Source organism: Scleropages formosus, chromosome 10, assembly GCF_900964775.1.
Source record: "Scleropages formosus chromosome 10, fSclFor1.1, whole genome shotgun sequence".
Lineage (NCBI taxonomy): Eukaryota > Metazoa > Chordata > Actinopteri > Osteoglossiformes > Osteoglossidae > Scleropages > Scleropages formosus.
In genome coordinates, this window is record NC_041815.1 from 10104527 (window position 1) to 10126277 (window position 21751).

The window sequence follows — 21751 nt, forward strand, 5'->3', positions numbered from 1 at the left end:
TGCAGCCCTGAGCTCGCAGGTGACAGCACTACCTTTTGAGCCAGTGTTCTCGGACAAAGAATGAAAAAGATGCTCAGTTGGAGTCCATTTGTACACAGCCTGGACTTAATTGAAGCAGGAATGATGTCTTCTCTTTGCAGGACACTGTGCACGGTACAGGCACCTGAGGAGCTCAGTCGGCCATCGCCGTCCACATATGGCTTCCTTCAGACCACAGTCCACTCCGGTGTGCCCGTCCGGCTGCCAAGGCTCGGGTCAGCTCCAGGCCTATACCGTCCCGGTTCTCACGCGCACACACAGGAACGCATTTGTGGTCAGACACTCAAACACAATAATACACGCTCAGGCATGCAGACTATTATGCTAAAAGAGACATGTTTACACACTCACACAGGCATGCACACATGCAAACTGATGAGGCTTCAGGGAACTTTTCACTCTGAAAATTTGAACTGAAATACAGGGTCGTATTCCTGTAGGTATGCCAAAGGTATTCCCCTTTGAAGGCGTCATTATTTTAACATTTAAACCCCCTACCTGTCAGCACACACATAATTCAGAAAAACACAGTAAAATCAGACACACATATACAGCACATATATCAATGCCTAAACAACAGATCTTACTCAGTAATATTAAAATGCTGAATAATTACAGCATTATCATCTGGAAGTAGCATTTCTTCTGGACCCCTAGGAATTCTTTGAGTCGGTGCAAATCTGCTCCCTTTGACAGCAGTTTGCTCTCACAGATTTCTGAACAGCTCATTGTTTATAGGAACTAAAAGTTTAATGCAGCTGAAGTATGGTTTTCAATGGATGAATTTAATATCAGAAATAGTACACATGCATACAGACACACACAAACTTTGAGAGGATCACTTTAAAATATAATTTAAATAACTTATTTGAATAAATTAAATTGTTCTAATGTGATTCGATTTGATTTCTCAAGATGGTGGCGTGGTAGCACGCAGCGGCCATTTCGGGTCCTCAAATATGGTGCACGTTACGTGTAGTCTAAACAGCTAACCCAGCATGACTTCATACACTACAGACTGCCTTCAGTATAGCTCTTTTTCTGTTTTGTCCTGTATTCATGTTCTGTGTTGCACCATGGTCTCTGGAGAAACCAGATTCCGTTCCACAGTATAGAAGCTATATACAGGAATGACAAAAAACTGTGACATAAAATTTCAGGTTGAAGTCTCTCAAATTTTAGGGTCACAGTGGTCCAGAATCAATCATGGAAGTATAGCGTATGAAACAGGGTATACCCTACACAGAGACATATGTTTGATTTGGCTGACTGTGTTTATGATGTAAAGACAAAGTTCACAAGATCACTACCCATGTCTTTCACTCTGCAAAGTTTACATATGCTGTGCTGTTAGAGGTGTTCTGAATATGTGATCCCCACTCCTGCTGCAATAGCCTTGAAGCAAGATACTTACCATGAATTAGTAGAAAAAAAGCTGCTGTATGTATTAATGGGTAAATGACTATAGGTAGCTTAATACACCTGCACACCTGGTTGGCCAAAACTGTCAGATAATAATCATATTGAATCTGTTATTTCAGTTGAGATTCAGATTTACCTTAGTTGCTTTCTGTTTTTGGTTGAGACTGTCAATCTGATAAGGCAGGAAGTTTTATACCTATGTTACAGGAAACAAGTCCAACCACCAACATTTGAACCCAACTTGTATACTAGTGGTCATTGATTTCAGGACAATGTACAGTTAATGCAGCAAATTCAGCAAGAAAATACTACAGTCAGATTTATAGTGCTGAGAAACAAAAACCTTTCAGTTTTGAGATATTAAGTGTATGTCTATGTACCAAAATATTAGATACCAGTCCTCGAACAGATTAAAATACCTATCATGGAAGTACAATGACCGCATAACAGGCAAACATATCATTGTACTGAGGAAAAAAGCCCATTGCATGAAAAAGGATACATATTTTTGTAATCTAGTTTTCATTGTATGGGACCTTGTTGTGTGAGTGTACAAACTTTAGGACTATATCTGGATGGCAGCTATTAAGCACACACACTGGTATTTCTGCAATGCGTTTTCCCTGACTCATAAGTAATTGCTTCAAACATGTCCACAGCGCTTAAAATTACAGTAACTGTAGTTTAGAAATGTGTGTTTGACCTAGGGGAAACATTTAAGGTCATTTCATACTTGAAATGTTTTTTTGTTAAATGGATCAAGAAACAAAAACAAGCAAATGCATGCAAATGTGTTGTGTATCTCTTTATGAACTCCAAACAGAGATCTCATTCAGCAAACTGGAATGCATCAAACAAAGACCAGGCTAAACCACATGTACATATGATTGGAGCCTCATTAAAGCTAGAAGCTGGACCAAAAATCAAATTGCAAATGTTAGGAAAGCACCTATTACTCATTCATTGGTCATTTTCAGCATACAGGCCCACCAAGGCTGATGATCACAGTTTTCCTCATAGCTAAAGAATGTTTATTCCACAAAGCATAATGTACCAAGTGCAATAAAAGGCAAAAACAAACAAAAGTGGACAGAAAAACACGAAGATCAAAAGGACATGTCTCTTACATGTATAGACTCCAGTCACTCCAGTCAGTTTCTCTGCTCACCCCTTTTCTGATTTCTACATCTCGGAATCCATCTCTTTTCATAATCATCTCTTTGAATGCCACGGATACCAGAAAGTTCTGAGGCTTGCGTTTAGATTGTCTGCATTACTGGGGGCTGGGATTGGGGTAGGGCAGGGCATGCTCTGACCACATATCAATGTCTAAATCTATGTGGACTTTGTCCACAAAACCAAGCATCATATTTCCACACACCATCATCACAGTCTCTCTCACTGACAGGCTCCTTTCTCGAAGTGAGCCATCTTCATCATTTGTCTGCATAGACTTTTTTTTCATCCGGATATTTAGAGACGCACCAACATTCCACTTTCCGCATCATATAAACAGCCACTGAGCCTGTTCTCTATGGTTTTACTTTGCTTTTTTCTACAGCTACAATTAAAAACTCCTTGATCAAGTGCAAAAAGAAATTCAACCAACATCAATTACAAAATTGTCACAGAGGAATTTGAGCCACAGCAAACTGTGTACTTCTTTTGGTTCATTATAACTAGTCATGTGAATGGCAAAAAGTGCCATACAGGTCTCTTACAAACTAACTGTTTGCACAGTGAAGGCAACTTGTAATTACAAATACATATTCATCTGCTTTAATATTCCAAATTTCCTTGCCATTCCAGGTTATCCAGTTTTAACTATTTACTAAAAATGATAGTCTCTTCCAGTGCATAACAGAAAAGTCATTTACTGCGACTCAAAAATAAATACACATTTATACATAAAGGCAAAATAAATGCAGAGATGATCATTGCAGAGCCAACTATGAATATAAAAGATCTCCAGACTTCTATCTGCCATGGGACTCCATATTCATGAATACATTGAAAATAAATCAGCCCTAATACAATAGTGGCTTGTATGCTCAGATGGCACAAAAAGAACACTCTGCTGAAAAATACCTATTTTTAATCATACTAAGTTCACAATAAAGCATAAACAGCACAACAAAAATGTGTCTTTATGTTTATCAGACAGACTGAGTATTCTGCATACAGTTAATGTGATCCATAGCACACTGCATTTGCTTCAAACTAAATTTTAGCAGAATGTTTGAAACTATTAACAATGTTGTTAATTTTAAGCACCAAAAGTAAAAACAAGAAACATTATTTATGCCGTCATTGCTGCGATAGTTATTCCCTAATTAACATTAATTTGGTTTAATACAAAGAAGAGTTCTCTTCTTATGCTCTCAGTTTTGCACAATGAGAACTGTGCAATGCAAAAAGCCTGAGCAACTAAGTCATCAACTGAAGGAAAAACCAGCAGATCCTGTGGTGCATGGAGGACATAGGTTCCCTATCTATTTTACACTCTGATCCAATAAATAAGTCTATAAATAAGTACATAAATCACCCATGGGGGCGCAGTAACGCAGTGGGCTTGGCCGGGTCCCGCTCTCTGGAGGGTCTGAAGGTTCAAGTCCTGCTTGTGGCGCCTTGCAACGGACGGGCTGGTGTCTCGTCCGGGTTATGTCCCCTCCCCCTCGAGGCTTGCGCCTTCTGTTGCTGGGTTAGACTCCGGCTCACCTCAACCCCGCTTGAGACAAGCAGTTTCTGACTCTGTGTGTGTGTGTGTGTGTGTGTGTGTGTAAAAACCACCCATAATTTTTCTCTCAAAGAACAAATCTAACTGGCTGAATGCAGACTTCCTATAAAGGCAATATAAATTACAATTCTGACTCAGATTTATAGCACTCAAGAAAAACAGCACATTAAGTGCTAAAGACTCAACTGAAGGAAGAAATAAAGGGAGAAATCTATATGTCATATTTAAAAAAATACAATACCAATATTATGTGATTTCCATGCACTCCTACTGGAATTTAAATATTGCAGTTCAGAAAAATATCTATATCGTGGTGTGTAATTTCTTTAAATGAGACTGCAATTCAGAACCACTTCAATAAATAAATAAATAAATAAATAAATAAATAAATAAATATTTAAGAAATTTTGCAAGTATGAGATGAATTCCTGGAATAGAATCCATGACCAAAACACAGTTTGTTGTATTTAAGAAGGAATGATATTGCCACACCCACCCATAAAAATATCACATCCTAATTTACACTGTCACTGGGGATAATAAAAATACAGGCTCAGCTGTCAACTGCTGTCAGTTCAACCATTCGTGATAAGTATTTTTTAAAAAGAGACTTAGCTCCACCTAATCATGAGTGCCGCAGGAGTGTATGAGACATGGAGCTCATTCTGCTAAACTTATAATAGCACCCCTGTCATCCAAGTCATTTAGATAATTGAAGTCAAAATCCTGTTGGAGACATACCACCTGCACAGCTGAGGCAGGTAAAAACACCACATCCCAAACCCCAGCATGTTTACATTACAACCACTAAGAACAGGGGAAAGTGAATACCTACAAATGGACAAGAGGATGAGAGTGAGAGAGATGCCTTTCCAATTCACTAATGAAGAGGCAGAATTTAGGGGTTGAACCCAGATATACCCTACTGCCCTTTAAATGTCACTTTGATTAGTTTGTAAATAGGACCAATTCTAGGAGTGTATACTGTGTATGTGGGCTGAACACAGTGGGCATTTAGAGCATCCAGTGAGGAGGAACAGAAATGTAGAAAGCAAGATGGGTTCTGTGCCCATCAAACAAGAAGTGAACAAAGATGTCAGACTGGAGTCTGGGTATAAGACTGGAGCAGTCTATGGATGAAATGCATTCAAAGAGAAATGCATGAAAAAGCAGCATTTTAGGAACTGCATTCAGGAGATGTTTACTTACATTTATTCATTTACCAGAGGCTTTTCTCCAAAGCGACGTACATCTCACAGAAAATACATTGTGTGTCTTACATCACCAGAAAGAGACTTAGAAGCAGATGCATGATTCTAAAGCACAGTTAGTTTGTTATTTTACACCACTTTCTGCTTTCAAGAAACACCTTCATTCAATGATCACAGTAGCTGAAACTTACAGAAAACAAGGCTGGAAAAAGCACCTAAATACCTGTGTCACGACAACACCCACAGCACTGACTCACATCAGATCCTACCACCTTGGCCTGCTGGCTGCTACTCCTGACTCAGACTCCCCTCCACCTCCTCATAATAGTCATCATGGTGTAGGCAAAATGCCCCCAAGCAGCCACCTGACACTCACAACAGGAGGAGCGCGAGATGTTTACTGGGACAGATCATGAGAGCTCTGCAGAAACAACAATTTGTCAGAACACACCTCAGCCATGCCGCCAACAGCGAAATGTCTTACATTGCTACAAACACCCAAATGCCAGATCAGCCAGGTAAACAGGGATGACATTTTAGAAAGGCTTTCCTGGTTTTGTAACAGACATGAATGGTTTTACATGTAAACATGCACTTCAGTCTTTGGAGCCATCAAACATTCCTTACTAAGCACAGTGACATGCAAAATTACATCCTTGTTGCATTAATTTTTTATATTTCAATGACTGCATACTAAAATACTGTATATACAAAGATAGTGCAGAGTTGCTGATTCTGGGTTACATATAGACTTTAAATCATTTTAATATTGACAATAAAAGTGGAAACTCAAAGTTTCACAACATTCCCTATGTAAACACACCTTTTAATATTTTAAAGCTTCTGGTTTATACAGGCACTGTTCTGTCTTGTTTACTAAACTGAAACTAATCTGACATAAGCAACAAGGACATAGACAGATTTTGCATTTTTCCTAGTATTGCTAATTGAGTCTGAACAGCTATTTCTCAATACTGCTCTCTTCCTTCCTGATTTGAAGGCCCACTGCATCCCTCACTATTTTGGGGGTTTATCACTCAGTCATTGCTAAATCAGTCCTTTGTAACCTGATAGTTCTGCATGAGCTTCAGCAGGTTATACTCACAGTACCCTACTGGTGCCTGCACAGGCTGACTGCCAAAGCATTTTGAGAAAAGCGGCAAGTATATGAACAATTTTGATTAAAAAAAATTGTGAATGCACGTGATAACGTCATTGATAATGGCAAGTTGTGAGAAAACCAAGCTGATGCTATGCTTCGGCGTAGTCAAATGTATTAACTAACTGGTAGTCATCTTTATCAGTCATGAGCAAGTTGGAAGGTCAACGCACTTGTATTAGCCTCTAGAAAATGCTGATATGTTGCCCTACAAAAACCATGCGTAAGGCAAAATCTAAGAGTACTAGTTCCCCAGTTTTGTGCAGTTGTGCTATAAAAGTAATTTCTGTTCATTTTGCAGAAAATGAGTTACACATTTCCTAGCTGTACAATTCTGTGTTCAGAATCAAAAGACCATGCTAATGAAGGTTTTGTTTCATGACGTGCATGCACACATTTTTAAAATGGCAGCTTTTGGCTATAAGTTATTGAAGTACGTACACATTTTTTGTGTTGCTTGGTGGTTTTAATCTTCTTAATAATAACGGCTAATTGCTTACTAAAATAGTATGTTTTCCATCTTCACCACTACATGAGCCATCAATGCTGCCTTAACCAAAGAGCAGTGTTTCTGGACTCTAATGTTTAACTTGGATTTATTTCACCAGACCCTAACTAGCTACGTACTATTTTCACAGATACACGCTAAGCACTGATGTACGAACAATTCCAACCCCTATATGCATCCTTAAATAACATGGTCAGTGAGCACCCCCTCCCTGATCGCTCACTGCACCCCACGACTCAGGTAATGGTTTCAGCCCAGGTTATCATTGTGTGATCATGTCTAGGAGACCCATAACAACATAATGATCCCAGTTTGGAGGAATACAGCATTATGCCTGTGTTAAAGTGCTCTGTGTCACTGCGTGAGAAGAGAGCTCTATAAAAATAAATTGAATTGAATACTCTACGAGGAAACTTTCACCCTGAGTTCTGAGCCTAAATCTCTTAAACTCCAACCTTACTAAACCTGAAACATCAAGGCTTGCAAAGGAAGGCAACTGCAATATGGAGGGAGGCAGGCATCCAGAAATGATCCAATTAGAAAGAATAAGGGATCATGGGGAAAAAAGTAACAGCAAACACCCTACAACAAAGACAGGATGCCACAGAAACTGCACACTGCTTTTCCAGAGTCAATGGATAGAGGATGTGGCTGTGGGTGGAGATGGTGCTAAGGTGGAGGTCACCCCCTCACATCTGCTAATGTGTTGCTTGGGCACCACCCCTCCGCGAACCGCCACCTTACCGAGGTGGAGGAGTTTGAGTGCCCGAATGATCTCAGGAGCTATGTTGCCTGGGACTATATGCCCCTGGTAGGGTCTCCCAAGGCAAACAGGTCCTGGGTGACAGACGAGACAAAGCGCGGTTCAAAATCCCCTTATGACTATTAAATCAAGGATCTCGTTCACCCCGCCCGGTATGGGGTCACCGAGGCCCCACCCTGGAACCAGGCCTGGGGGGGGGGGCTAGCATGCGAGCGCCTGGTGGCCAGGTCTATGCCCACGGGGCCTGACCGGGCTTAGCCCAAAGCCAAGACGTGGAGCCGCTCTTCGGTTGGCTCACCACCTGCCGGAGAAACCGTAAGGGGCCGGTGCATTGCGATTTGGGCGGTGGTCGGGGCCGAGTGCCCGGTCGACCGAAAACCAGAGTTGGCGTCCGAGGTTTTTGGGACTTGGAATGTCACCTCACTGGCGGGGAAGGAGCCTGAGCTAGTGCAGGAGGTTGAGAGATACCGTCTAGATATAGTCGGGCTCACTTCCACTCACAGCTTGGGTTCTGGAATCACTCTTCTCGACCAAGGGTGGACTCTCCACTATTCTGGCGTTGCCCAGGGTGGGAGGCGGCGGGCGGGTGTGGGCTTATTAATAGCCCCCCAGTTCAGCCGCCATGTGTTGGAGTCTACCCCGGTGAATGAGAGGGTCGTCTCCCTACGCCTTCGGGTCAGGGAACGGTCTCTCACTGTCGTTTGTGCTTATGCGCCTAGCGGCAGTGTAGAGTACCCAGCCTTTTTAGAGTGCTTGGGGGGCGTGCTGGAAAGCGCTCCCACTGGGGACTCTGTTGTTCTACTGGGGGACTTTAACGCCCACGTGGGCAGCGACAGTGACACCTGGAGGGGCGTGATTGGGAGGAACGGCTTCCCTGATCTGAACCCGAGCGGTGAGTTGTTATTGGATTTCTGTGCTAGTCATGGTTTGTCCATAACAAACACCATGTTCATGCATAAGGGTGTCTATCAGTGCACTTGGCACCAGGACACCCTAGGTCGGAGGTCGATGATCGACTTTGTAGTCGTTTCTTCTGACCTTCGGCCATATGTCTTGGACACTCGGGTGAAGAGAGGGGCTGAGCTGTCAACTGATCACCACCTGGTGGTGAGTTGGATTCGATGGCAGGGGAAAAAGCTGGACAGACCTGGCAGGCCCAAACGCATAGTGAGGGTCTGTTGGGAACGTTTGGCGGAGGCCCCTGTCAGAGAGGTCTTCAACTCCCGCCTCCTACAGAGCTTCAACCAGGTCCCGAGGAAGACTGGGGACATTAAGTCCGCACCTCCATTGTCGGGGCGGCGGTTCGGAGCTGTGGCCATAAAGTCTCCGGTGCCTGTCGCGGCGGCAATCCCCGAACATGGTGGTGGACACCGGAGGTAAGGGATGCCGTCAAGCTGAAGAAGAAGTTCTATCAGGCCTGGCTGGCTCATGGGACTCCTGAAGCAGCTGACGGGTACCGGCGGGCCAGACGGAAAGCGGCTCTGGCAGTTGCCGCGACAAAAACTCGGGCCTGGGAGGAGTTTGGTGAGACCATGGAGGAAGACTTTCGGTCGGCCTCAAAGAGATTCTGGCAAACCGTCCGGCGACTCAGAGGGGGGAAGCAGTGTTCCGCCAACACTGTTTACAGTGGAAGTGGTGCGCTGCTGACCTCAACTGAGGATGTCCTCGGGCGGTGGAAGGAGTACTTTGAGGATCTCCTCAATCCCTCTGACACGCCTTCCATAGAGGAAGCTGAGACCGGGGGACTCGGAGGGGGACTCGTGCATTACCCTGGCTGAAGTTGCTGAGGTATTTAAAAAACTCCTCGGTGGCAAGGCTCCGGGGGTGGATGAGATCTGCCCCAAGTTCCTCAAGTCTCTGGATGTTGTGGGGCTGTCTTGGCTGACACGCCTCTGCAGCATCGCGTGGAGTTCAGGGACGGTGCCTCTGGACTGGCAGACCGGGGTGGTGGTCCCTCTTTTTAAGAAGGGGGACTGGAGATTGTGTTCCAACTATAGGGGGATCACACTCCTTAGCCTCCCTGGGAAAGTCTATGCCGGGGTACTGGAGAGGAGAATCCGACCGATAGTCGAACCTCGGATTTAGGAGGATCAATGCGGTTTTCGCCCTGGAACACTGGACCAGCTCTATACCCTCACTAGGGTGTTGGAGGGTTCATGGGAGTTTGCCCAACCAGTCCATCTGTGTTTTGTGGACCTGGAGAAGGCATTTGACCGTGTCCCGCGTGGCATCCTGTGGGGGGTACTTCGGGATTATGGGGTTCAGGGCTTGCTGCTACGGGTTGTTCGTTCCCTGTATGATCACAGCAGGAGCTTGATTCGCATTGCCGGCAGTAAGTCAGACCTGTTCCCGGTGCATGTTGGACTCCGCCAGGGCTGCCCTTTGTCACCGATTCTGTTCGTTATCTTCATGGACAGAATTTCTAGGCGCAGCCAGGGAACGGAGGGTGTCTGTTTTGCTGGCCGCAGGATCTCGTCTCTGCTTTTTGCGGACGATGTGGTCCTGTTGGCTTCATCGAATCAAGACTTACAGCGTGCACTGGAGAGGTTTGCAGCCGAGTGCGAAGCGGCGGGGATGAGAATCAGCACCTCCAAATCCGAGGCCATGGTTCTCAGTCGGAAAAAGGTGGATTGCCCCCTCCGGGTTAGGGGGGAGTTGCTCCCTCAAGTGGAGGAGTTTAAGTATCTCGGGGTCTTGTTCACGAGTGAGGGAAAAATGGAGCGGGGGTTGACAGACAGATCGGTGCGGCATCCGCAGTAATGCTGAGTCGTAAGGCGAAGCTCTCAATTTACCGGTCGATCTACATTCCTACCCTCACCTATGGTCATGAACTCTGAATCACGACCGAAAGAATGAGATCGCGGATACAAGCAGCAGAAATGAGTTTCCTCCGCAGGGTGGCTGGGTGCACCCTTAGAGATAGGGTGAGGAGCTCAGTCACCCGGGAGGAGCTCGGAGTAGAGCCGCTGCTCCTCCGCATCGAGAGGAGTCAGTTGAGGTGGCTCGGGAATCTGTTCCGGATGCCTCCTGGACGCCTCCCTGGGGAGGTGTTCCGGGCATGTCCCACTGGGAGGAGGCCTCGGGGCAGACCCAGGACACGTTGGAGAGACTATGTCTCCCGGCTGGCCTGGGAACGCCTTGGGGTTCCCCCAGAGGAGCTGGAGGAGGTTTGCGAGGAGAGGGAAGTCTGGGGGGCTCTGCTTAGACTACTGCCCCCGCGACCCGGTCCCGGATAAGCGGAGGAAGATGGATGGATGGATGGATGGATGCTTGGGCACCAGCCTAGTCCAACAATAGTCCACCTCCCAAAGGAGAGAGAAGTGTAATTCTTCTGTGACTGCAGTTTGTCCCCTCACCACCTCCAACTCCTCCAGCGCACCCTCCTGCTATAAAAAACAACACTGAATCTGCTGATGGGCTTCCTTCAAAAGGGCATTTCAGCATGATTGGGAGACCTCTATCTGCTGCCAAAAGTGTCTGAGACAAAGTACCGCAACGGACTAACAAGGCTTACTGCTCATCTTACTGTACTCAGCAAAGCCTCTCCTTCACACACTGGAATCGGGCGGGGGGTAATATATGAAAATAAACTAGCCTCACACCTCACATCGGCATTGCACCTCCAATTCAATAGCAACAAATGACTGCCTGTGTGGCCAGTTAACCCAAACAGCCCTCTGGGTTTGGGGGAGAGGGGGAAAACACCCACAAACTACTAAACAAACCTGAAGAGAAAGTAACAGATTTTTACAGAAAAAAACAACTCCATAGTCCATCTCTACACATCAATCCAACTGAAAAGCTGATTGAAGGCCTATTTCATTTAACGCTCATTAGACCTGCTCCCTCAACATGCTTCTGTGTGTTTTCAATTTTTTTCCCCTTTTAGCCTGCAATTTAGGAAACTCCATTACTATATTTATTTTAAATCACACACCCTTTGAGAGCTTAAACTATATAACTGTGCAGTTTAATTACAGACCGCAGTGTCTCTAACCATATCTTTCGTCCCCTCCTTCATCGGCACCATTTGAGACTCAGCAGCAAAAAAAAAAAAGTACAAACAGTAGGCAGTCGGCAGCACTGATTGGCAGACGGCTTTGCATAGTACGCCGCACCCCGGGAGCGCGGTCTGGGCTGGTGACAGCAGCGGTTCCATGGAACCCGCTGCCGGGATGGAGCAGAACACAGTCACACTGCACTGACAGTGTCCCAGAATGGAGTAAGTCCACAGGTTGCAAGCACACTCAGACACGAAACAGTCTAACACAATCGAGCAAATCAAATCACAAAGGGCTTCCCTACCAAAACTTGTTACTGAGAAACAAATTAACTTTCAGCTTCATTTCATCGGCTGCTGAAACAGCAAACTACACGGTGCTCTTTCTCCTGGCAAAGTGCATAGGGGCCAATGTAGAGGCAATGTCCTTGACAAGGCTTCTTTGTGCTAATGTGATTTGAGTGGGCCTTCCCTACCTGTGTCTGGGACAGCTGTGGGCGCTGGCCCACCACCCTCGCAGCAGTCTTGGTGCCTGGGTGGGTTTGCTCTCTGGCTCCTAGCCCACCGACAGGTCAATACCTCTAGACTCTTTGGCAGCGACCCACCCCTTCATCTTCCAACTCACTGAAATACGTCTTCATTTCCACCCTCAGTTTCAACACACCCAGTCCTGAGAGACTTCTCTTCTGACTTCATCTACTGTATGTCCTGCCCTCCTCTGTCCCATTCCTCCCTCTCCCCCTCAGTCATGTCTAACTGCCTTCCTCAAGTCTCCTCTGGAAAACACACTCCTTCCTTTCTCTTTCACCTACCTCACTTTCCCATCCTTCTGTTTCTGTGTACTTTTTTCCTAACGTCAATAATAGCAGTAACAAATGTCAAGAGAATTAAAAATGAAAATGCATTGAAGATTATATAAAACCATCCACCTCTCACCATTTTCTCTTCCAATTTTTTTGACAGCCTTTCATGGGTTTAAATTTTCCAGACTAAATCACAAGATTTATGCTGTGATAGTAAAGGCAAATTAACCAAAACTGAACAGTTAGACTGTGTACATATCACTATAAAGTCAGTAATGACAATTACATATGGCTCAAAGTGTGTTAACCATATTTCTATTTACTTAAGACCATAAAACAGTAAAGTTGGTAACTTTGAAAACTCTAGATTACTCATTAAACAACTTTTTCAATTATTAACCTTGAACAGAAGCAGGAAGTAGTCAAGTAACTGGTAAACAACTTCCTTGAATTATCTGGATCTAATGACAAAAATTCTGCAGCCCAGATTTGAAACAGTATTTTCATAAGCAAAGGCCAACATTTAGTGCTCATTTTATGAAGTCCTGGCAGACAAACTCAATAAATCAATAAATCAGTGCAGCTGACACATTTATGTGGTCAGATTCATGTACAGGGGCCAAAAATAGTATAAGTACCCAACACACATATTTCAGTGATCAATAATTAATAGATAAATTAATATATACAGGATTTCAAAGGTTTACATTTTACTCATTAAGCACCTTACTCTGGCTTAAAATGAGCCCAGTGAGCTTCTTCAGAACACATATCGGCCCAACATTTCTTCATACATTATCTTTCGGACTGATCAGGATGTCATTTACCTCTGCACACAGTATTCTACACAGTCTTGACTGATTCAGAAACTAAGTAACATACACAATGGCACTGAAACACTCATTGTTAAAATAGGTTTTGTATTTTTTTCTAAATTCTATGCATGCTTTGTAAGAACTTTATTAAAGAGGGTAATCTGCAGGTCAAAATTACCAATATGCTTCTTTGTCAGTCAATTAAAAACGTGTCTAAATGCAATGCATTAAAAAAAGGTAAGAGTAAAATTTTTAGTCAAATCTTGGGGATGCTGTAGGGTGACATTCCCCAAAGCCCTGGTGTACAGCCCTCTCGAGTCTAGGGTCTCCGCAATAACGGGCTGCTTTTCCTCCACTTCTGTGGGACCATCTGTTTCCATGGCAGCAGACCGAAGCCGACACAAACGCCAGGCCGCAGGGTGTCAGATGGGTCCCAGATCAGAGATCACAACTGCCCCACTCGGTAACCCCGAACCGGGGCAGGCCTGCATCAGGGCCACTTCCCCTACCCCGCTGACTGCCACGGATGTCCATTTTCCTGCCTTCTAACACAATTACTAGACTTAGAGAGTGTTTCAATAGCACCGGTCAAGACTCAAGGGCATTTTTAAATGAAAGATACGAAGCCACATTACTTCCCCGACTAGTCGCAAAGTAAGAAACTTGTAGGGATCATTCTAATCTAACGGTGCTAAGTCAAAATCGCTATTACATAACACGGTACAACAAAAAGAAACACGTAAAAAGCCGTATAACGTATCAGAAATATGGGAATACAACCGTTTCACAGGTAGTAGTGGAGTAGCTAGAGATGAGAAGCCGTGGCCGTAGTGGGGAGGACCTCGCAGTCCCGTAGCGCTCTGTTCCGTTCTGCGAGCTGAGCGCGCGCACCCTCACCTTTCGCCGCCCGCGCGCGAACGAACTGCAGGACACCTACCGCTTAGGCGCACCAGGAAAAGCAGCGCGATTGCTCTCAGTTCCCAGGGAAGCGAAGTAGTCCTGCGACCAAGCCGCAATGAGTTCCCCGCCATGATGCGCGCTCCGAGCCGCTCAGCCGCGAGCCGCTCGTTTACACACTGAGCCCTGCTCGTCCGCAGGGAGCGAGCCGTGTGTGAATGTACCATGTATACGGTGGAGCAGGGGGAGGCACCCCCTTCCTGCTGCCCTTCACTTCCCCCAACTTCCCGCCACTTCAAACTTTCGCGAGGAAAACTTGCATGCACGACACCCGTTGAGTCCCTCTTGATTTGGGACAGTGCGAGAAGAGCGGCAGCCCACACAGAGCAAAGTGCGCAGCTTCTGGGGCGCCTCGTGGTTTCTTCGAAACCGGCTGCTGGGTCCCCGCAGGGAAAAAGTATTATTAGAGAGAAATTAATCCCAACAATGCAGGCTGCTGCTATGAATATCTGTCTCTATTATAAGATACGCCACAGTTAAATGGGGACAGCTGGTAGCGTAGTGGTTAGCCCTACCCGGCTAGCGCCGTTGCTGGTTTGGACCCAAGCGGGGTGCATGTTTGATGTCCACCTCCTCTCTCTTGTAGTACCCTTGAGAAAGGTGTTTATCTTAAAATTGCTCTCGAAAGGAAAGGGGGCAAAAAAGAAATTACCCGACAGTATATGGTACTAATTTTAAGTACCTTATTACAGGTTGCTTTGGAGAAGTATCATCTTAAAGTAAACTGGTAGGAAGCTGTACCGCACAGGCTCTGTGTTTTTTTACCTAAGTTCTAAAGCCAGTCCGTAGTAGTTTTTTTTTTTTTTTTTAAATTGGATCTTGTTGCCACGTTATTTCTATTGCTTGCCTTAAGGGGCACTGGTGTTAGGGCAGGGTCTCCAGCCTAGGTTTAGGTCTTCTTTTTTATCAGGCATCAGTTTTTCTGCTCTGCTCTTCATCCTAAAACCTGGAGCAACCTGCAGCATTCAGGAGAAGTTTGGGCAGATGAGTATGTTTGACTTGGACAGGAGTGGTTTGCATCATTACTGATTAACACATTACAAGTTACCACTTCATTATCGGTAATGTATTATTGGTGATCTGTCTAACTTTCTACAGTTTATTTAAATGAAATTCTTTACAGTTCTCTATTCTTTTGACACCTAGGATTGTCATTTTTTTCAAAACTGAAGAGGTTTATCCAAATGATGACTGACACCAGTAGCTGCAGCTACAAAACAAAGTGTGATCACTTTATTGCATGTGATTTGTTATTGACTGTAAATTAAACTTTACAGTCAATAACATGATATTTACATATTCTTTACAATCTACCTTTCTGCCACCAAGAAGAAGTCTTTTGGGCCAAAGTCAATGACACTACGTGTAGGCCATCCAACTGCTCTGTCTCTCTCTCAAAAAAAAAAAAGTGTGTGTGTGTATATATATGAGAGAGAGAGCAGCTTGAAGGCTAGATAGAGGTAGTATCTTCAACTTTGACGCAGGAGACGGGTTCAAATCCTGGTCAGGGTGAGCCTCAAGTAAGAGTCCCCAGGGTTAGACTCCTAAGATATTGCACAGAATCCTCAAACTCTGAGGTCTCTGGTAGAAGATCTGAGCTTGAGTAAGACACATGCACCATCCCATGTGGGGGTGAGAGGGATATATATATTTATTTTAAATCCACATAGCTAGAGATTTACTTAAATGTAGGGTGAATTAATAGTAGTCTATTTGGGAGAAGTGAATGATTGAAAAGAAACTCGTTCACCAGCCAAAGCACTCCAATGTAAAACTGTGTTGTTTGCGTGCATTAGAAAGTTCACTGATGATTCCACATGAGAGAAACCACATTGCAGTTTTGAGCAACCAATCCAGAACTCACCTCTGTGATTCTGTCACTGCACATGTGTCAAAGTTAAAGCATTCAAAACTTGTCAGACTTACCATGACATGCATAACATACCTTCTAATCCCCCTAATCCTAAAAACCTGCTTGACACCTCTGACTGCAAACAGCTGAATACCATTTCTCTCCAAAATGGCACAGAGCAAAAGAGTAACTTTATTATAAAACACCAAAAATATTTGAATGACTGCAATACTATGAAAGACAAGAAAAACACAGTAAATAAGGGCAAAAAGATAAATTGAGATATTTTTCTTTTTGAAAACCAGTAGGAACAACAAACAAACTATTTAAAGCTGTTTAGCACATGGAATAAGACAATGAGAATAATTTCAACAATTAAAAAAAGGGATGACTCAGTGATGCACTGGGAAAGCCCCACCTGCACCAAGGGACAATACTGGATGGGGATGTTTGAATAAAGGTTTCAAAGACAAGAGAATTTAAAGAGACTGATGTTGGAGAGGAATAAAAAGCATATTTTTGCTGCTGTGAGAGACAGGAACAGAAATCAAACTGGAAAGGTCTGGTAAGAGATGAAATGGCCGGTGTTCCCATGAAGGGGTTTGGCTTGCCAGCGAAAACATGATGGAGTAAACACAGGGCAAGAAGCGCATCACAATTAGAGTCTCTAAAGGGCTGGGTCTGTTGGGGTGAAGCTTGGTTCTGTGAGGTATTCCTCATGTCTGTGAAAAAAGGCTTGATGAGAACTTTGTTCTGTTTGCACTTTGAGTGAACCGTCACTGGCTGGGCTAAATGAGGGAACCAGAACTGGAGCTGAGTATTTCACACATACAATACAAAAATCCATGCATGAAGTTCCTTGAGTTGGACAGCTGTCGTGTGGGTTTGGATTGCTACCTTTTAAGTGAGTTGTTTGTGCCAAGTCAGTGCACATGCTTCTCCACACCTCCTGTTGACCCATCATGCATCACTGATGGCTGCCTTGCTGGAACATGTGACCTGCTTATAGTAGATTACACTGGAGTTTGCCTTCTTTCTTCCAAGGCTTGACCATTAGGAACTATTTTCATCCAAAACTACATCAAAGGTTTCCTAGCAACTCTCAGGAATCCAGAGCCAGCATTTCCCCATTGCACAGAGAACTTGCTGGAGCTTTCATAAGATAAGATAAGATAACACTTTATTGTCTGTTTCCACACACACATCGTCGGAAACTGCTTGTCCCAACCAGGGTCGCGGCGAGCCGGAGCCTAACCTGGCAATCCAGGGTGCAAGGCTGGAGAGGGAGGGGACACACCCAGGACAGGACACCAGTCTGCCACAGGGCACCCCAAGTGGGACTCAAACCCCAGACCTGCCAGAGAGTAGAACCCAGCCAAGCCTGCTGTGTCACTGTGCCACCATGCCCCCCATGCCTGTGATATATAGATTTTAATTATGAACATGTTCATTCTTACACTTAATCCTTCACAACACACTATGCCCACTGTGAGCTCTCCATTCTCTTTTCATCGACTGGCTGTCTCATTCATTTATGTTCTCTTAGAATTCCACCCAGTTTTTCATTTCAGGTGTGTTCATGTTATTTTTTGTTATTTCCTTATATACATTTCCCAGATTCTGTATTTATTTAATCCTTTTTCCTGTTATAGCTTAACTTCTGTCAGTCATTTTACAGGACTGCCAAAAAAAAAAAAAAAAAAAACTTTGTTTTATTTACTATATTAGCCTGTTTGTTTTTTGTCTTTTTACGCAGGCAAAATTTATGACTGAATATCTCAAGGCTCCCGCCATAATTAAATCATTGTTACTATGGCACCATGCTTTCAGAAAGATTATGGAAATCAAGTATTTGTTAAAATAAAGTGAAGTGATGCTGTATTTTCCAACATTTGCCTTGAAATCAGATTTTGTTTTGTATTTATACTTTTTAAAATCTTGATTAGGGCCCAGTCACTAGTAAAGAGGCTATGGGGTTTAAAGCCTTTCATTGCAGTCCAGCACATAAATTAATTAAAGTTTTCATGGAAAGAAAGTAGGATTATGTGGCCAAACCCTGCTTCTGCCTTGAAAGTGGTGTGGTCTGATAAATATTCACACACACTGCAGCCATCCACTTTAGAACAATGACACAGCAAATATCTGCACACCCCACAGATGCTGAAATCCTCGTAGATTATGACTGGACAGCTCTGGTCAAGACTGCTGCATATTGTTTGTTGATGGGGTTAGCCCCTGGTCCCTAGGGGGCACCAATGATTCAAGAGAGTCTCTACACTCCACTACAAAATGCAGTCTGGCCTCCCAGGGGCCTCTAGAGCAACATTGTGGTGAAAGTATGACAGTCATCCATTTTTCTGCAGTGTCCGTTATGCTGCATTATCATCAGTCAGACACGCAGCTTCACCTATAAATTGGCTGTTCTGGTCTGCACTCCATCTCAGCTGTTATTGAACTGTTTTTGTTTCTTTAATTGGTGTAGCACGCCGAGGCCACCTGGGGAAGGGGCGGAGATGGGGTTAAAGCAGCCACAGCTGGGGCTGATTTCATCCCCTATTTCTTCCCCGGTGCCCACCAGTAGAGAGAAGAGACTGAGGAGGATTCCCCTGTCCTGAAGCCCATGTCCTGATTGACCCAACTCTTCCAGGCAGCATGAAACCTTTCCCTCCCTGCTCCCCCTTTCCCATCTTTGGCCTTCTCCGCTGTCTAGGCAAATAAAAGCCCACAGCTACGGGTGACTGCATCTCCTGCCTCGTCTCTTACAATTGGAAAGAAACTAGAAAGTATAATGAATAATTTGTGTTTATTTTAATCCCTAGTCTAGCAAGTTCTCCGAAGTGCACATGAAGTTTGCTGATCTGTATATTTTAGTTTCCTCCAGCATGACGCATATTGTGATGAATCATCTGGCGTTGGTTTAATGAGAATAAGAAATGAGGTTTAACTCTGAAGAGTATCCTAATAAATTGCAAGGAGGGACAATGATTTACCAAATGTATTTTTACAAACTTTTCTCCTCATTTCAGATTATAAACATTTATTAATCCTAACTCCCCAAGAAAGCAGTGTTTTTTTTCTGATCTAGGGAATGGCTTAAGAAAAAAGTGACAATTAGATCACATTAAGTTGCTGTTTGAAAACAAACTAATAAAAGATACCCTAATGTCATCATTCTGGCAAAGGGTTGACCTCTCTGTGGTCCCTGGCCTGTCTGTCTTCCATGTGTAAAATGTTTCTTCCCTGTCATTCCTCAGTATAGCATTTCTACTAGGCTTTACAGTATCTCAGTGTCTATTCAGCACAACACAATCTGCAGAACAAACCATGGACTCTGTCTGTAGTACTATATCTTAAACTAATGTACTTAACTATACACTTAAACACCAAAAATATGCATCAAACACTCATCAATATGCTTGATGTTTAAAGTGTGTATTTTTTTCTAAGGGCAATATATTTTGTAAACTGCTTTTTTGTTTGTTCTGTACTAGTAAAACATCACTCAGTGCACAAAGGATTAATGCTGCAAGAGAGAGGCCTCCCCACCCCGTTTTCTCTGTATCTCTCTTCCATCTTACAGAACGGAACTTCTTTTACTCTGTTCTTTTATTTTTAAACAGAACTGAGTCCCACCAACACCTGGATTCCGGAATGTTTAATGAGATGGTATATGGCTATGTAGAAACTTGACTCTAGCACTGAGTTAAAGCAAAAAGATATTACCTGGTGGGCCCATTGTCTCTTAATTTCTGTCATTGCATTATTTGTTTTCTCTTTTTTTTTACATGTCCAGTATATATGCAATATAAGCAGAGATATACTCACACACACACTGTCTGAAACCGCTTGTCACAAGCGGGGTCAAGTTGAACCGGAGCCGAACCTGGCAACACAGGGCACAAGGCTGGAGGGGGAGGGGACACACCCAGGACGGTACGCCAGTCCGTCGCAAAGCACCCCAAGCACGACCCAAACCCCAGACCCACCAGAGAGTGGGACCCAGCCACCGCACCCCCCCCTGTCAGAGATATACGATTTTTCAATATTTATATTATATAAATATAGAAAACTTTATTTAATTGATGCTGGAGAACCTTTTGCATTAATTAAGTGAGAAGTGGACATGTGGTCCTCAGCAGTCACAGTTACGTATGAAGTGCAATATCCAGGTAGAGAGGAAATGAGAATTGGTCAGGTTTGTATTGTAATAGCCAACAGCAGTTGAAGTTGGGTTATATAGCTAATCAAAGCTTGTTGAGTTTGTTTTATAACCAATCAAAATCAAACACAAAAGTACTAAAATACTACAGCTAATCAAAGGTGGTAGGATACTGACCACCAATCACAGCACCAAATAGAGGTATAAAATCACTGCTACCTGCTGCACCACCGTGCTGCCCTTCCTATGAAAACAACACATTTATTAATCGTTCTATTAGAGAATAGATGCAACATTTAATTGCACAGCATTATTCTGTTGATGTAATGCACTCATTGTGTTTTTCTATGAGAAAAGTGTCTGCTAAATTAATAAATGTAATTATGCTAAATTTGCATAACATTTGATTATCTTTTCAGTAACATTTAACTGATTTTCTGGAAAACGGAACTTTCATGTTACAAAAGTCATGATGCATAGTATATGGGATGGCACCTTTCACACTGCGAAGAAACAAGAATCTCTCCTTATGTGAGAAAATGTATGAAGCATTTAATACGTATACAGTATTTCACTGGAATTACAGCGCCATCCTCTGGTGTACTTACAGTATTAAGTGAAGATCACATATCTCAGTATCCGTTCTTCGACGCACAAGTGGCCAAAGAAGTGAGTCAGAACTTATAATGGAGTGTCAAATAACGGGGACCATCTTTATAAAGCCTTTGTGCTCCTTTGTGGTGTATTTAGAAAATGAAAGCCCAAAAACACTTTCTGACTCATCCACTTTTAGGTACCATATTTGCATTGTTTTGTTTTTTTCATGACTTCTTGGAACAGTACCTGCAGTGAGCACCAGAGGCCATCACTCAGAGCATCCCAGTACATTCCTGCACACCTATTTTCATTTTATCAAGTGATCATTCAATCATACAAGTATTGAAAAGAGAGTAAATTACAAGATAAGTTGAGGAATCTCCATCAGTGCATGATATTGAACCTTCCTGGCTGAGCTTGCACTACCCAGTTTGCCTGTGTTCTTGTGATCCATGTTGCTGTGTTTTACATGTTCTTGTTACCATGTCTCCACATTCCAACTTCACCAGTCTGTGCTCTCAATTTCCAGCACCGTGTTGTCCTCCAATCTGCGCATTATCAGCATGGCATAGACCACGTTCTTGCACTTTGCATTTGTAAATATCACTTGTAAATGAACTCAGCATTTGAGTCCACCATTACTGAGACTTCTGAGAGATCATGATAATATATATAACAAAAAATTGTTCACTGGGTAACAAATGCCACATCATGTGCTGTTGGTCCTGT

The 21751-nt window shown here is 43.6% G+C and overlaps 1 protein-coding gene across 2 annotated transcripts in view; it reads right to left on the minus strand.

Moving 5' to 3' along the window:
* Positions 1-14739, minus strand: part of nectin3a (nectin cell adhesion molecule 3a) — a 45698-nt gene extending 30959 nt beyond the window's left edge. Inside the window, exon 1 of one of the 2 annotated variants that reach the window (XM_018758829.2) lies at positions 14395-14739. In XM_018758829.2, coding sequence (XP_018614345.2) covers positions 14395-14581 — 187 coding nt within the window. In that variant the 5' untranslated portion in view covers positions 14582-14739. Of the gene's footprint in view, positions 1-5666; positions 5691-14394 lie in introns of those variants that run through there. The other variant, XM_018758830.2, reaches the window with a different exon arrangement.
* Positions 14740-21751: the final 7012 nt, after the last annotated feature.